Source organism: Hyaena hyaena, unplaced genomic scaffold (assembly GCF_003009895.1).
Source record: "Hyaena hyaena isolate Hyena2069 unplaced genomic scaffold, ASM300989v1 scaffold_807, whole genome shotgun sequence".
NCBI classification, from domain to species: domain Eukaryota; kingdom Metazoa; phylum Chordata; class Mammalia; order Carnivora; family Hyaenidae; genus Hyaena; species Hyaena hyaena.
The window spans coordinates 703,463-721,229 of NW_024081441.1; the positions used below are offsets into that span (position 1 = coordinate 703,463).

The 17,767-nt window shown below is 41.4% G+C and overlaps 1 protein-coding gene across 1 annotated transcript in view; it reads left to right on the forward strand.

The window, feature by feature from the left end:
• The window catches only part of ELP4 (elongator acetyltransferase complex subunit 4), a 244,091-nt gene extending 232,398 nt beyond the window's left edge, over positions 1-11,693 (forward strand). Inside the window, exon 10 of the mRNA XM_039219336.1 lies at positions 11,163-11,693. Coding sequence (XP_039075267.1) covers positions 11,163-11,294 — 132 coding nt within the window. The 3' untranslated portion in view covers positions 11,295-11,693. The remainder of the gene's footprint in view (positions 1-11,162) is intronic.
• The last annotated feature ends 6,074 nt before the right edge of the window (positions 11,694-17,767 follow it).

The following is a 17,767-nucleotide window of genomic DNA, read 5'->3' on the forward strand; positions in this document are numbered from 1 at the left end:
AGCTTCTTGTTTTTCTATAATGGTGTCTTCTAAATCACTTATTCTCCTTTCTGCCTCTTCAATCCGTGCATTGGAGGCCTCTAATTTATTATGGATCTCATTTATCGCATTTTTTAATTCTTCATGCCTATTTTTATTTTCCATTCTGTCTGTAGCCATAGTTTCTTTGATGTTGTACTGTCCCTTTCTGAAGTGGTAAATTCTTTGAGAGCAGGGATCTTGCCGGTTCTGTTTGCGGTTTTATTGCTAGTACTTGGAAGAGTTCTGGCACGTAAAGTAATGAATAAGAATATGGACGTGGAAGCCAGACTTCCTGAGTTCAAATTCCATTCCAATGCCCTGACGTTGCAATGTCCATCACTTCTGCTCTTTTCACACTTGGTCACATGATCCACAAGTAGCTGAAAGGGAGGCGTGGAAATGGAATTTTTATTCAGGATGGTTGCCTCTTCAAGAGTTCTGCCAAAGGGAAAAGGGAGAGTAGATATTAAGGGATAATCATCAGACTTTGTCATAGTCCACAGCCCATTGGAACCCAAATATCCATGCACACCCTTCTTCCCACACACTTACTGCCTCTTCAGGGGTGAGTGGGGAATCCTACTGGCTAGAAACTGCAAGAGCTCCCTGCCCTGGCAGCAGAGGACTTCAGCCCAGTTTGTAGTCCCCAGTTCTGCTCTCTGTAAGGAAAGCCCTTGTCTTTTATCCTCTGTATCCTTGTAGGAAGTTATTCCTTGTCCATTAACATTCATGGCTACATGACATCACCATCAGAGAGTATACTTTTGGGGGGCTGCATAGTTCTCACAGCCTACTTATTGCTAGATCAGGTTTGGGGACCTAAGGTTATTTTAGGGGTTGAGTAATCATAGACTTTTGACCAGGCTTGTGGTTTCTTTGCCTCAAGACTTTAGAAGGTTCCCAGTGTGATCGCTTCCCTTCAGTCCCACATGCAAGTAATCACACCCAAAGAGTTGTCTAGGTTCAGGAAACAGGAAACCAATCCCATCGAATTATTTTATGCAGGGGAAAAGTTTATACCAGAAAATTGTGAGGCTAGCGAAATAGTTGGAAGGGCTGGAGGACATCACCACAAAACTGGCCTTCAGGGAAGCTGCTGCTTCCTCGGTCAGGAAGATGAGGGTTTGGAAGGCCACCACTGGAGCTGTTAGCTGAAAGCGCACACCTCTGTGGCTGTAATCTTTTGGCTGATAGGTTCTTACTACCACTGCCGCAAGTATCCCTTGGCCCCCACTGAAACACTGGTCTGGCTTCCACTTCTGCACCTGCTTCTCAACTCCCATAAAGCTGTTGACCAGTCACTGGAATACTGATGCACCCAAAAAAAAAAAAAAATTGTCCCTGCAATCCTGCAAATTGCAGTAGAGTAGCAGGAAGATAGCTTCTGCTTCTCCTCCACCTTCTGAATCTAGTACAGTGCTTCTAATTGGAGAAGCGTAATTCACACCTTTCCAGCCTCCATGGAGAGGCTGGAATGGGAAATACTTGTCCACCACAACTGTTACATTCTAAGGCTTGAGTCCTTTAAAATTTATTTATTTTATTTATTTTTCACACACACACACACACACACACACACACAGTGAGCCGGGGAGGGGCAGAGAGAGAGAGGCAGACACAGAATCCAAAGCAGGCTCCAGGCTCTCAGCTGTCAGCACAGAGCCTCATGCAGGGCTCAAACTCACGAACTGTGAGATCGTGACCTGAGCCAAAGTCAGACACTTAACCAACTGAGCCACCCAGGCGCCCCATTGAGTCTTATTTTGTGACCTTTCTGTTCTACCTACGTCCCTCTCTTTCACCTTATGAGTAACTAGATTGACGCCATCTAAAATAATCAACTCAAGAGGGAAGGTAATACCCTTCATCTGACTTTCATCTCTGAGCTGGCTCCCATTTTGTAGCCAGTCTCTTAATGAGGGTATTTCACCAAAGCTCAAGGACACCAACATCTCCTGTGAAAGTTGCCTGCTTCATCATGTAGGGCAGAAAGAGTTGGGGTTTTGTTTTTGGTTTGTTTGTTTTTTTTCCAATCCTCTGAGGCCGCAAATTACCAAGCGTTTCATCAGTTTAGACTCTGGGCTGCAGGCAAAGTGCCTCTCACAGAGGTGTGTTCCTTTCTGACACTTCCTCCAAATTTTCTAGCTCTAGCCTAAGTTCCTTTCCCTTTTATAAATAACATTGCTGAACGTGGCAAGAAGCAACTAGCATAACAGTTTTTGAATTTCTCCACCATTTTACCTGGAGCTACTGAAGAGGAGGTAAAATCTTTGCCTTCCAAGTTATCACAGTCATAACAAGGGTCACCAGCCTTGCAGTTTGCAATCTGACCTCGCCACCCACTTTCCAACCACTAAGCCACTTAAGTCCCAGAACTCAAGCATATCATTTTTCAGGTATCAAATTCTTCATAAACAGAATACAAGTTAGTCTGTTATTACAGAGATCCAAAACTACCATGGCTTAAATAATACAGAAGTCTAACTTTAAAGCCCAGGTTAGTGACCCAGGACCTTTGTGTGGCCACATGGTGTCAGAAAACACTAGACTAATTTCCTATTTTGCTGTACCCTCCTCAACCCATAGCTTCCAACTGATGGTCCAGAATGGTTGCTTCAGCACCCACCCTCAAGTCCACATTTCAGCAAGTGGGAAGAGGGGAGTTAGGCTTCCCCTCACGTTTGTGGAGCCTAGAGCAATAATGCGAATAAAGGACCACATAATTATTATACCAAGTTATCAAGTCATGAAACCATGAAATATCCATTGTCTTCCTTCACAAATACAACTTCCTGGAAAACTAAGTTTAAATTTATTATATGAGTTCTATTCTAGAACTTGGAGACACGGGGAGAATTGGCCTGCTGCCCACGTCCTTTCTCTTCCGGTCTCCTTCCCACACACGCAAATGCTTGGGGAACACCCAGCCTGCATATCCAAACACCATCCACACGCTACACAAACAGCAGTCCCTTGGCTATTCCCAGGATAGCAGGGTGTGCGTACAGACAACACGATCCACCCTTGGGGCACAAACCTGGAAAGGAGACCATGCCAACTTTGTAGCCATTTGGACAGGGAGTTCTGAATTCTGAATACCCAGAGCATGTCCTATAAAGAAGAGGCACATCCTCTTTCCCCTGAGATCCCTCACCCCACGAGGAAGGGTGAACCAGGCCCCAAGGTAGGGGCCCTCTCGCCAAAGTGAGGGGAAAGGAAGTAAATGGCACCTCCCCTTTTTCACAGATCTGACCCTAAACTTAGCCATTAGTGACCAGAACATAGTCACTCAGCTTCATCTATTGACAAGGGTAGTTGAAAAATATGAGAACTTACTTTGGGAGAGAGAAACAGTGTGTGCATGTGCTCATTGGGGAGGGGCAGAGAGAGAGGGTGAGAAAGAATCCCAAGAAGGCTCTGCGCTATCAGTGAAGAGCCTGACCTGGGTCCGGTTCACAGGGCTCCACCTCATGAACTATAAGATCATGCATGACCTGAGCCGAAACCAAGAATCAGGCCCTGAACTGACTGAGCCACCCAGGCGCCCCCCAGAGATTCTCTTACTGGCTGCAAAGGAAGAGAATAAGATATTGGGTATAAACTAGCAATCTCTGCCACAGACACATGCCTTTTCACAAATCACACTTTTGTTTAGACAAGTGAGTTCTTCACAGTCTGCTTTCAGAGAGGTGAGTTTGGAGGCAAGACAATACTGTCAGATATAATTGACGGTCAAAATAATTGCACACCTGAGCATTTTTCAATGGGCAGCCAGTATGCGATATGCCAGCTCTGAAATTTTGTCTAATTTTCAGATCAATCAGGAAGAACCAAATGAATTGTTTTCCATTCAAAGGATATAGTATAATTATGATATTCAATAAAACAAATTTAATCTTAAACCCTGAGAATGAATTGCATTTTAAACAAAAACTAAAAGTTAAAACCTGACCATATTTGGCAGAACTTTTTCAAGAAATATGCAGCCACTACCAAATGTACACTTACCAATCCAAAAAGAGCAAAAATCAGTTCTGGCATTGCTTTCCCCTGCCCTATTCATATATGAGAATAACACAAGACTCACCAAAAACTAGGCAGATGCATCTTCCACATCACAAGACTTTAACCAGTCTTAGAGTAACCGCAATATAACATTACATTGTAATAATGGAGTAAGTGTAGCAATGTAAATACAATAATTACATAACAGCATATGACCCGGATTTATTTTGTAAGTTTGAAACAACACTCTAAAGTCTTGTGAAGCAATAATAACAATACCATGATGATGAAGACAGCAAGCCTGCTTCCTCTGTCTCCTTCCCTCTGTCCTCCACCTCGTGCCACTGGAAGGAAATCAGTCTTTCCACAAAGGAAAGGGAAATAACTATGTATAGAGCAAGAGGGACTCTGAACTGTGCCTTCTCCCCCACCCTCTGGACTAGTGGAGGCATCAGGTGTGTGTTTCCTTGGTCAGAAAGTAAGAGTGGGGGAAATAGTGGGGGAGAGGGAGAGAGGCAAACCATGAGAGACTCTTGAATGCTGGGAACAAACTAAGGACTGATGGGTGTGGGGGGGAGAGAGTGATGGGCATGGAGGAGGGCACTTGTGGGGATGAGCACTGGGTGTTATATGGAAACCAACTTGACAATAAACTATTTGTAAAAAAAAAGAAAAGAAAAGAAAAGAAAGTAAGAGTGGAGTCCCCAGCAGCCAGCGGTAGCCACATGCCAGGCAGGTGTGCCTGGCTCGGGATTCTTTTGCTATGGACCTTCTTGAAACCACAGCTGACCGCTGGTTGTCTCCCAATATCCATTTGCTTCATCTTCCATTGGAATAGGTTTGTTAAACATTTTTACACATTTTGCAACATTCCCCAGCCTCCCTTGTAGCCAGCCAGGTGTAGCCATGTCTACGTTCTGGACATGAGTGGAAGTGATGTGTTCAGCTTCCAAGCCTTGAGCCTTCTTGACCCCTTCCCAGCAGTTGAGAGAAAGCAAACACATCAGCCTTGGAGCCAGAAGTGGAAGAAGCACCTGTTGAGGCTGGCAGTCCTCACAGCTCAGAATTGCCTACTCAGGACTATAAAATGGGAGAAAAATAAACTTCTGCCTTTCTTAAGCCATTTATTGAAGGGAGTGGAAGTGTCTCTATACTCCAGCTACTCAGTTTATACTCTTATCCATCCCCAACCATTCAGAGCGGTGCCTTGTAACACAGAACTTGGCTTCAAGAATCAGCAAGTATGGTTTCCAGGGGAGGGCATCCCACGGCTCTTGAAAGAATCTGGAATGGAACAAGATGGCATGTCTATTTAATTTGTTTTTCCTCCTCATCATGTAAAGAGGGAGAAATGCTTTTAACACTCGAGTAGAGAAGCTTTATCTTCTGACATGTCCTTTGTTAGTTATTTTGTCAGCAATGAATACATGTGCAAAAGATAGATTTTTTAAAATAAGATGGACTCCCAATTGCTTCTGCAATACCACCATGCCTTTTTCACTGGCCCAGAAGCTAGGCATGTGACAGGCCCCATTTTCACTACTGCCTGACTAAGTGTGAGGGAAACCATTTAGATTTTTTAAGTCTTTCCAGAAGCCAGGACTATGATTGCAGTTGCCTTTTTGATTTCTTTACAGGGCCACAGTAGAGGGCAATGTACTCTCGATGCTCCAAGGCCAGCACAGTGACAGACCTGCTGGCTAAGTCTCATATTCTGTTGTTGCTGCTTACAATTATGTGTAGTTCATTAAAGCTGTAGAATTGTCTCCTTGCCTTAATAAATTCACATATTTTTATCGTGTTGAGCTGTATGTATTTTTTTGAGGCACCACAATGTATTTTTTGGAGCAAGAAGTATGAATAAGTTAGTATACTTGATACTTCAGAGAACGCTTATGCATCTCATTTGATCCTGAGACAGTCTCATGAGGGGAGAATTATCCCCGTGATAGAGGAGGACACTGAGACTTACACAGGCAAACTGACTTGTCAAAGGTCACACTGAGAGTGAGTGACAGAGAGACATCAAACTTTCACTGGCTGCCTCTGTTAAGTGACTAGTGTAGAGCCTCTGTGCTCTAAGGAGTTTACAAGTTTTCATTTAAATTGGCTCTGGGAGTGTGTGGCTGGCTTAGTCGGCAGATCAGGACCTCGGAGGTGTAAGTTCAAGCCCCACACTCAGTGCAGAGATTACTTAAAAATAAAATCTTAGGGATGCCTAGGTGGTTCAGTAGGTTAAGCGTCCGACTTCGGCTCAGGTCATGATCTCATGGTTTGTGGGGTCAAGCCCCGTGTCAGGCTCTGTGCTGACAGCTTAGAGCCTGAAGCCTGCTTCAGATCCTGTGTCTCCCTCTCTCTCTCTGCCCCTTCCCGGCTCATGTTCTGTCTCTCTCTCTCTCAAAAATCAATAAACATTAAAAAATTTTTGAAATAAAATAAATTAGCTGTGTTTTAAAGAACAAAAGAAAAGTCTATTAGAAAGTATTTTTGAAATATTCACACTGATTTCTGTGACTCTGAGTAATACAAAGGATGGCCCTTCAGGAAATGTCAGAAATATAAAAAGGATTAAAACAAATGTCTATCCATCTGTGAAGGGTTAAAATGTACGACATCAAAGAGAAAACAAACAGTGCCTGGTGGTTTGGTCTTGGCAAAATATGAAAAATATAAGTTGATTAAACTTATTTTAATGGGTATTTACCTGCAATTTGTCTCAAGTCCAGGTGTTATCTAGGTTCATTATCTGGCCCCTTCTGTCTGGGAACGGGGAGTACTGAGCACAGGTCTGGCAGGCTGGGAGAAAAGGAATTAGGAAGGGAAGCTCCGGAGCCAGGAAACCCAGTCCCACGCCTCTACGAGGACCCAGTTTAGTCGCCGACTCAAGAAGGAACAACATTCGGACAGTGGCTGAGCCCAAAGAAGAGACAGAAATGTAGGCAGTGGGGGGAAATTCTCAAAGTCTGGCTCAGCTCAGTACCGCCCCGAGCTGCAGAGCAGAGCACTCCTGTTGCTGCTGCTTTGTTCTGACCCAGGGCTTCCTACGGGCCTAAAGGTGCCTTTCGGCAGGAGCGCCCCTAATCTGCCAGGGTAGGTTGGCAGCCCCGCTGTCCCCACCTTGTAGCACCAGAGAAGGGGACCCGTTAATCCAGCGGGATCACTGCAGATCACCTAGGCCTCTAGGTGAGACATTGGGAGCTCTCACATCTTTCTCAAATCCCTTTGCCTCCATAGAAATCATCATTTTAGGGGCGCCTGGGTGGCTTAGTCGGTTAAGCGTCCGACTTTCGATTAGGTCATGATCTCGCGGTTCGTGGGTTCGAGCCCCGCGTCGGGCTCTGTGCTGACTGCCAGCTCAGAGCCTGGAGCCTGTTTCAGAGTCTGTGACTCCCTCTCTCTCTGACCCTCTCCTGCTCACACTGTCTCTCTCTCTCTCTCTCTCTCTCTCTCTCTCTCTCTCCTAGAAATAAATAAAACATTTAAAAAAAAATCATTTTAGACAAGGCATCAAGGGGGAAAGCAGGCACACAGCCAGACGGGCAGCTCTTGCATTAGCAGCACAATCCCTTCCTCCCAGAACCTGGGAAAAGAAAATCAGGTGGGAAAAGTTTCCACTCAAGATGTAGGATACGTTTTTGGCCCTTGCCTCAAAACTCCAGCTATAAAATGAGAAAGATGAATACTTTGGTTTGGCTTGCGAGGTTGAAAATGGTATGGTTTTTTTTTTTTTAAAACAGTCTGATTTTTATTGAAAGCATTACTCAAGAAACAGCAAGGTCTAAAAGTTTATACGTCCCCACACCCTTGCAGTTTTATTCTAAAGGAGGTCACATACTATGCAGAGTATTTTACAGAGTGGTCTTTTTTTCAGGAGACAGATCTAGGGCACAGCAGCATCTGAACATTTACATGTCAAACGTGTAAATGCTTTGGAAGCCACAAAGGAAAAGTCCCTCACACACCTGGCAAGCCCGGAACCTGATCTCTCCTTCTTCCTCCCTACTTCACATCGCACTGACATGGCGCACAGGGGGAGGCTCAGAAAGGAAGGAAACAAAACCCACTGGTTGAGAATTTAGAGCGCATAGTAAGCTCATTCAAGCAACAATTACCAGAGTGGGCGAAATCACTCACATATTTCCAAAAGCCATCGTTGTCCTTTTCAAAAGGCCATAAGTATGCAACTAGCGTTTACAATGTAGCATTTGGTCAGAAACATTTCATCATATCCACCAAAATTTTGTGCTCAGAAGTTACACACGAATGATAGCTGACTCTTCTTCAAAGCCATTCAACCTGAAAGATTTCCAAGCATGTCACCCGTCACATTTAGCTACTTTTGCTATGAAGGGCTTTCAGCCAACTGGCTCACGTTCATTGCCTAGAGAAGCAGAGGAGGAGAAATTTTTAGCAAATAGGTAAGCTCCTGAAATAAATTGTATTATGGTGTTCTGAACAAACTATACTAGTTTCCTCATTTAGATGATCAGAACAGTGTGACCCTTCACCCAAATGCATCTTAAAGATGTATCAGCTCTAACGTTGAGCAAATCACCTTTTCTACATGTCAGAATCCAATTCATTATTTAGCACCTAGCCCATCTCCATGAAGCTTTTCCCTGCTCTCCTTCGTCCACCTCGTTCCTGCTTTGTCTCTGCCTTTCTTATAGACATATCTTGGGCTTCTCACTATGGTGGTTACCAGCTTGCTTGTCTTGTGTTCCTGGAATTGTAAGGAAATGAGTAATGAGGAAGGTGCTCTGGTCACCCTGCTTCGAGTAGATTCTAAATATTTGTTGACTCCAGTTGATTTCCAAAATAGCCTAATCACCATCTGACATCATCCTTATGAGGTCCCAACCAAAAGTATACACACACACGTTGTTTTATGGTGAATTTTCTTTAAGTTGCAGATAACCTTCAGATCATGCATATATCCTAGTCATTTTTCCTTTGTTCCTTAGCAATAGATCTTAAAGAAGCACTGAAGTTCAGACACACAATTAGATATTTCTCGGGGCACCTGGGTGGCTCAAGTCAGTTAAGCGTCTGACTTTGGCTCAGGTCATGATCTCATGGTCCGTCTGTTAGTTTGAGCCCCGCATTGGGCTCTGTGCTGATAGCTCAGAGCCTGCTTCGGATTCTATGTCTCCCTCTCTCTCTCTCTCTGCCCCTCCCCTGCTCGTGCCCTGTCTCTCTCTCTCTCTCTCTCTCTCTCTCAAAAGCAAATAAAGATTTTTTAATTTTTTTTTAAAAATTAGATGTCTCTCTCCCTCCAGTTTCCTCACACGAACACTGACAGAGTTAACACTGCAAAGACATTCTGACCTCAGTTAGAGTCATGCATGTCTTTAAGATTCCTGAGCCTTTCATGCTTTCATTCCTGCCTTAAATGGTTTCTGGAAAAACCAAGGCTGTGAAGAAATGAAACAATTGTTTAAAACGAAGAAACGAGTAATGTCTTTATTTGAGCTTTTTAAAAATCATTTAAGAAATAGACATTTATTTATTTAACATATGACAGTTTGGGTGCCATGGATACAAATTAATATTACTATATGGATGTCATCATATGGCGATTACAACTTTTCCCCACCTTTCTGCCATCTTTGTTGGTCATATGTCCGTCGTGGTTTCTTTTGTACTAGGTCAATGGGCATTAAACAGTAAGAACAGGCAAACTGAAATCAAAGAAGAGTATTTTTCTAAAATGTTTTAATGTTTTAAAATATTTTGATCCTCTGCACACAGCTTGTGTTTACATAACAATAAACAGGCCTTTTATCAGGAAAGAAACTAGCCGGAACATATGCTTATGGATCATAATATTTTGACAAAAAAAGATGGTTCTTCTTTTTTCTTTTTTTTTTTTTTTTTTTTTTTTTTTTTTTTCATATTGAAGGGAGTTTTCCAAGTGACGGGTTTCAGATAGGTTGTCTCCAGGTCAGTTTGCTCCCATAATGCTTTGGTTAGACATGGGTGGACCCATCCTACCTCACTTACCTTTAGCCTCCTACACTCACTGTATGCTTCACACAACAGATATGTTCCTTTAAGCCTGGATTTTTGTGAAAATCGTATAGGCTGGGGGAACTGACAGTTAAAAGAAATTGAGAGAGATCCTTTTGAAAACCAAAAAGTTCTTTTATTTTTGAGAGAGAGAGAGAGAGAGAGAGAGTGAGCAGGGGAGAAGCAGAGAGAGAGGGAGACACAGAATCCAAAGCAGGCTCCAGGCTCCGACCTGTCAGCACAGAGCCTAACACAGGGCTCCAGCCCACAAACCGGGAGATCATAACCTGAGCCAAAGTCAGGCACTTAACCAACTGAGCTACCCAGATGCCCCAAAAAGCTCTTTTAAAATATGACCTAATTATAGTAACTTTTGTGAATTATGGTCACTTACTGCATTTGCTTGAATCAGCCCCTATCTGCAGAAGAACAGTTAAGATGGGAAGATGGTCAAAGGTAAACTATACTTTTGAAAACATAACCGATGTCATTCATGCATAGAGACAAACTTACCAAGACTTGAAATTGATATCATAGCTGACTTACCTGAGTATATAAAATACCCTTTGATTGGTATCCTTTTTATCGTTATGTCAATTATGTCAATATTTCTACAAAAATTATGAGTTCCTAAAGAAAGTATGGCCTTGAAATAGAATCACCAGGTCAACTTATCCATAAAGGGAAATAAGCATTTGTAGGAATCCATAGTTGCTGAAAAGCTACATTCAGTTAAAAAATAGCATTTTGGAACCCTTGCAAAAGCAAAACAAAGCCACAGAACAACCCTGCCATTGTTAGAATAGTGTTACTTTTCAAGTATGCCTTCCATTTATGCATTTATGCGTTTTCATTTTGACCTAAATAAGAGACATCTTAATAGGTCCAGGACTCTGGAAATGTCCCCCTAAGATCCCTGGTCCAGTTTCCGCAAGGGCTACAATTTGTAAAGCCTGGTAGGAATAAGATGTGATTCTGTTGGGCTTCAGTCTGAAGAATTGTTTTAGCAGGAATTTTATATGCAAGACTAAATGCTGATCAACAGAGCATAATATTGTATTCTGAAGTGTGCTGGCTAAAGCAAATTTTTTTTTCTTCTCTCCTTCTCCTGGAATCTCCTGCCATAGCGACTGCATTTGCCTCCAGACTTGTCAGACACGGTGAGCCGCTCGAGCAAACAGGATCTGGCAGAACCCTCCAAGCTGCTGGGCCCAGGCTGTGGCGCGATGGCCGGAGGCAAGAAGCACCTGGACTTCTAGGGCTCCTCCTTAGTAGCTGCGCGCAGGATTGTATGACGCTCTCATTATGACTGCTAATAGCTTATGTAAATATTTTTCTTAACGACTTGACCCTCCAATCCTTGAAAAACAGTTAGCATTGCAAAATGAGGCACCAACTTTTTCTACAGAAGGAGTGGAGCAAAAATACTTTCATTTGAACATTTTGTTTTATGCTCTATCTACAGAAAACAGATGACCTTAATTTTCAATAAAACATCAAAAACTCAAAAGTGCCTCACAGTGGTCATTAGTGTACATATTTTAAGGCACTTAGTTCATGGTGAAGTGCACATGACAGCAGGTAGCATGTAAAACAGTATGAGATTAGTAATTGCATATGAAAAACATTTTCTCTTTATTTCTGAAGAAGTCACTTGCCCCCAAATGTGCTAAAGTTTTTTTTTTCAAAATGAAAAATTCATTTGCTCACATATGAAGACTATAATAAAATGAGTTTGCATGTATGCATCCTGTTATTAAACTGATGAAGGCAAAATGATATTTCAGGATTAAGATTCCATTAAAGATAAGCAGTCTACCATAGAGGTTAATAAATATAAAGAACTTGAGTGACAGAAAGCATAGAAGAAGAAGGTGATGTTCTTCTGTTTAGTAATCCTAAACACTTGAAGTCAGCACTATGAAATTACGTCAACAGACATAATTCAGGATTGAAATTCAAACTGACAGCGACATGAATGCTAGGGGAAGGCATGTATGAAGCTTGGTGAGAGATTTTTGCAGAACACAGGTCTGAGACAAAGCAGAAAAGTAAAACTAACTCAGATTTCCATTGCATCAGGTAAGCCCTTTGTGAGTTTTGAGAATTGGTTGGGAGTGTACATTTATAACCACATAAACATGTGTTTTTGGAGTAGATAGCATATCGAAATAGTTTCCATATAGAACAGTAGGTTTTTGAATCATAGTTCCATATTCTCAAGGCTTTTGACACATAGACAAAAAGTGAAGGTTGAAAAGTAACTTGCATTTAAGTAAAGAATCTCAATTTTTAAAAAGCTGTTTAACATCCATCAGGAGAAACCAAATTTCCAAAATACATCTTCAGGTATGTTAGAATAAATTTTGAAGCAGTTATAACTAGCATTTTTAAGCAGTTTGCTTCTAATACACTACAAATTATACTTTATTTGCTCTTGACAACACTGTAGAAAACAAAGACTAGGTTTTTAAAACTGTCTAACCAATATGATGAATGTCAGTCACTTAGAAAAAAAAAACCCACTGTAGCATAAACACATACTGTATACAGGTTTTATTCAGAATTAGAATAATTGAATCAATGACAGTGATTTGCCAGGATGTCAAATCTCTCCATCATATCCTGTCACTACCAGTTTATTTTTTGTGATCAAAATCAAAAAGACAACTATTTTGTCACCCGCTATTTTATTAGTACTAAAAATCGGGTTCTTCTATTTTTTTAGAATGTCTGGTTTATTTTTTTACTTCTTTTAATTCAAAAGACACAAATTCTTCCCCATTTTCTTTTCAAAATAAAGTTTCAGAATTGATCTGTCAGTTAAAATTAAAGGGCTTTTATATCAAGCAAAGGTGCTTTTAAATTTTAAAGCAACTTCAAAAAATCAGTTTAGTCCACAGATAATAAATAATGTGCAGGGACTCCACAAAAGCCCCACTATGTCCTTTGAGAGCATTATGAACAGTCTGAAGAAAATTCAAGTGGATATTTTAGTTGGGTTATTATTTTAATAACTCTAACCCGTTTCTTACCATGTTGGGATTCACTTTATACAAACACACAATGGAACGATTATATAGCATTTGACTCTCAAAAGGAAATGTGAGGTCATCAGATACGTAAATTGCTTGTCAAAAATACTTGAGAGGTCACTGATTTACTACCCTGGCTACCATGTCTATAAAATGAACACCCAATTACTAGTTAATATGTGCTTTGCAAATAGATAAATGCTATAAAATTTGAATGCATAATTTGAACCCTTAAATATAAAAGAAACTTTTCAAACTCAGTAAAAGTGCATGTTGAACAAGAACAGTAGCTGGGCTTTCCATAAAGCAGAACCAAGAGCTTTGTTGTTTGATTCTCTAGGCAGCCGTTGTAAAAATAAGCTACAGAAGGATATATATTTTTGTTTTCCCTTGATAAAAACCCACTCTAAAAATGTGTTTTCCTTTCTTCTGGAAACATTATCAATTATTCATATTCTGATAATGTACTGCATAAAAATACTGGTCTTCAGTAATGCTATAGTAGGTATATAGACTGTTTTGATACCTTATGAACTCCATTAACACATTTTTTTCAATTATCAACTTGTCTCAAAGATATAAATATTTAAGTAAGTCACTATGCCAACCACAGTATTTGAAATATCCTCATATCTTTTAAATGTTTCTAAAACTTCATAACCCTATACAGTATTCATTCCTTACACTAGATTTGCCTTTCTTTAACATGAGGTAAATATTTTGACTACTGCACCCTGCTCTCAGGTGCTGAGGTTCTAATAACTTCTGAATTTCTTCTTAGTAGCCATCAGACAGTTTCCAATTTTCTCTTCCTCTCTTCCATTTATTTTTTATCTCTACTTCCAGAATCTGCAAATACTAACACTAGATGGGGGAGGGGGGGGGAGAAAAAAGCCCGCATTAAAAAAAAAAAAAAAAAACACTTCAAAAGGAAGCAACACTCTGCAATCAATTCCCTGTCTTTTAATTTTAAAGAATCAGACACACGCATACACATACAAAAGGGAAGGGGGGGACCCCTATTCATTTGTTTAGAGCCCATTATGAATGTCATTTCTAAAACATCCTATTAATGCTTTCCAAAGATAGTCCCCGTCAACACCACCAAACTTAAATACTAACCCTAAGTACTTACATTTGGAACTTTAAAAATGAGCAAGTGAAATCATTCAGGACCAGGCAAAAAACAAAAAACAAGGAGACAAAAAATACCACAGATGAGGTTTAATCTTGAGAAACAGAAAAGGAAAGGATTTGTGTTTGGCCTTCTTGAGCATAATTGAGAGCCTTTTTTGTAAATCTTGTTAATATTAAGTCCCAGAGCAAAAAGAAATAAGGAGAAGAATATAGACCCCACCCTATATAGCAAAAAATTAACAAAACAAAGCTAGAGCTTAATACTGTATCAGTGAATTTTAGGAAACCTAATTCTGATGGGGAGCAAAAAAAGGTAGGGATTAATGATTGTGTAAGCCACAGCAAGAAGCCAGTTGCTTACCAGTTAAGAGTTAGGAAGCCCAGATTTGGGGTGGGGCGGGGGGGGGGGGGGGGGGGGGGGGGGGGGGGGGGGGGGGGAGGGCGCAGGACTGGGATATTCTGGAAATCCATTCAGTGTAATTTGAATGTTTCTCATTCACTCAGCTCTAATTCTGTTCACCTGGTCTGCCTAAGGCAGTCAAGTTTGGAGAAAAACATAGGCCGTTAGTCTTGCGATTCTGCCGAGGACATCCCAGACAGATAGATGGCCCCCATCCTGGAAAATGGCCTCACAGCCTCCCTGCAGCATTCCCATCGATAAGTATATAAATATACCTATCAGTAAATGAATAAAAATAAATGATTCCAACAACGAAGGCACCGCTTCCACACAGCGCCTGCCGCGCTGGCCCCGGGAGAGTGCCCGGAGCTCTGTTCGGAAGGACAGCCCGTCTCCCTAGGGCCAGGGCAGAAGGCAAGGCAGCCGCTCCGTCCTGCTGCACCGGGCAGCTTCTGCGGCCGGGCAGCCGTTCTCCAGACGAAACCAGGCTGCGCCACTGCGCCCTGGCAGTCCTGACCCTCAGAGGACAGGTGTACGTGCCCGAGCGCACACACACACAGACCCGCTTCTCCCACTGCCAGCTCCTGAGCCCGCGGTGCCACACCCAGTTCTCCCAAGTCTGTGCCCTGCACACAACGGAGCCGCGGGCCGGGACTGGCTGCCTGACCCTGACCCAAATCATAGCTGGTTGGAAACCGCCCCTTCTTGCAGGGAAGGAGTGAGCCAGCCAGCAGCTGCAGCACACCCCACACGGGCCCTTCTCTTGACAGTTCCCCGGGTACGTGTCCCTCGGGGAATACAGGCTGCAAAATGCCAGGAGGTAGAAATATCTGCGCCAGCGACTGTACCAACAGTGCGCATGCGTGCACACGCCACTGCAGAAGTGTGCAAGCGGGCAGTGAAGGCTGACATTGAATAAAACTATACGCGCACGTATAAAAACTGCACTCAACCTAAGAAGGTGTCTCTAAATGTGCAAGTAACTCTGGCGGAATCAAACGATTAATGGATAGAATGCCACAGAGATGAATCACAATGATCTGTTCACAAGTAACTCCCTAACCAGAAAATAGTAAATGTTGAACCAGAGGGCTGTTTTTTAAAGCCTTCTATTAATTTCTGTATTTCTGATCACTTGCCTTCGGGGATTAAAAACAAAACAAAACAAAAGAGCAGAGTACAATTCAGTGGAAATGTGTCTTTGTCCCCAGAGGTTTCTGCCTGTGCAAGCATTTCATCTAGGCCGCCAGAACCCCCAGCCTTTGACTGAACTTTGCAGAAAACTTATCTATATTGACTTATATGTTGCACAGAACAGGCAGAAATAAAAGTCTCAGACAGGCCTTTTTCACCCAACAAAGGCTTATTTTTTTCCATCCTTTGCTTGGGCTCAAGCACTCCTGCCCTGCGTGCCGCCACTTTAAACATGATCAGATCTGTGCTTCATTGCAAATAACAACTGACCAACAATAGGCCCTGCTTCATAGATTTGGGAATGTTTGGCTTAAGCTGCCAATGACTGAAGGCCTTTAGCTCCGATCGGCCAGTCACAGTCCGCTTTGTTGTTGTCTGTTGATGTGTCTGTGCTCATTATTCCTTGACATGCAACATCCCCCCTCCACCCTCCAACCATCCACAACCGCACAGAAAGCGAGATTCAAATGGGAACAGCTGTAGTGGTTCAATGGGAAATGATGCCTCTTGTGCAAAGGGGAGGGAGAGGGAAGGGAGAGGGCCTATTTGAGAAAGGCAACAGCTTTCAGAGAGTCTTGTATAAGAAATCTACTTTTGAATATACTTCAGTGAAATCGCTGTTGAAACAGGCTGACAATGGAAATCTGCCCAGATTGAAAATGCCAGCCCTAATTCAAAAGACAATTCCTAGTTAATAGCTTGTTGCGTTTTTAAATTATTTCTAGACTTTGAGTTTTTGCATTAAATGGCTAACTGGGGAATGTGACCATTTTTATATATGTACGTTGTGGGTATAAATGGGCACAGATCTACACGCGGCTTTAAGTGGATTTTTTTTCCTAACACATTTCTAATTAATGAAGCGGTAAGAACTCTTTCTTTAAGAATTATCAGGATATAAAATAGAGTATGTGTGAAGGCAACCATTGGTTTAGAATGGTAATCTAACATGGAAACAAAATTTGTAACACCACACTATAAGGTTAAAAAGAAAATAGTATAATAAAGGAAATACAAAGGCTTTGGCATGGTTTTTACAATCAATAATGGTTAATTTTGATATGTAGTTGTGAACAACTTCAAAAACACTTAAGTTTAAAACTCTTGCAAGCACTTTTAATTGATTAGGAATGAATTCTAGATGCACAAAATGATTGGACTGTGAACAGTAATACAACTATATCTAAGAACAATTAATTTTTGCCGGCCAAGAAAGAAACGTATGATCGCATGAAAATGTGTATAAAACATCTATAGAGTATTCTTGTCAAATATAAATGAAATTAACTTTATTATAGAAATCATTCTGAGGATTTCTAGGGAAGACAAATACTTACATTTTGACATAAAACAAATTGGATTTTTATCGAAGACACACTCTACCTTTTAGCTATCAACTTTTTTCTTCCTTGAATTTATATCTTACCCTTTTTTTGCACATAAACTTCATCTGTTAACAAACTTTGGAAAACCAACAGATATTCTTACATAAATCTAGTGCATGTTGTTCCAGGTTTAATTATATGCAAAGGAATGATACAAACTTGGAACATCAGTCCATAAACTATGAACAGATGGGTAAAAGTATTTGATATATCTTGATAAAACTCTTAAATTCGTGGCAAAGCTTGTTGATCACGGTTTCCTTTTTTTTTTTTTAAAACAACTTCATGACCAACACAGATCAAACATCCATCCAGTCTACGTTGTTCTTTTTTTTTTCATAACATACAAATGCCCATTTACAAATAATACACCAAAATGAATAAAAGTTTGGATACCAAAATGAAGATTTGTTCCAACTGATAGCGTGCCTTCTGGATACAAAGGTCCTTGCTTCAAGTCCATTCCCCAGTGGTACAACACAGGACACAATTGCAGATCTGAAGTGCTTCTAACAGCCATTTTCCTTTCCTTCCTGAACGCCCAACTGTTGTGTCCACATAGTCACTGACTGAATTAACAC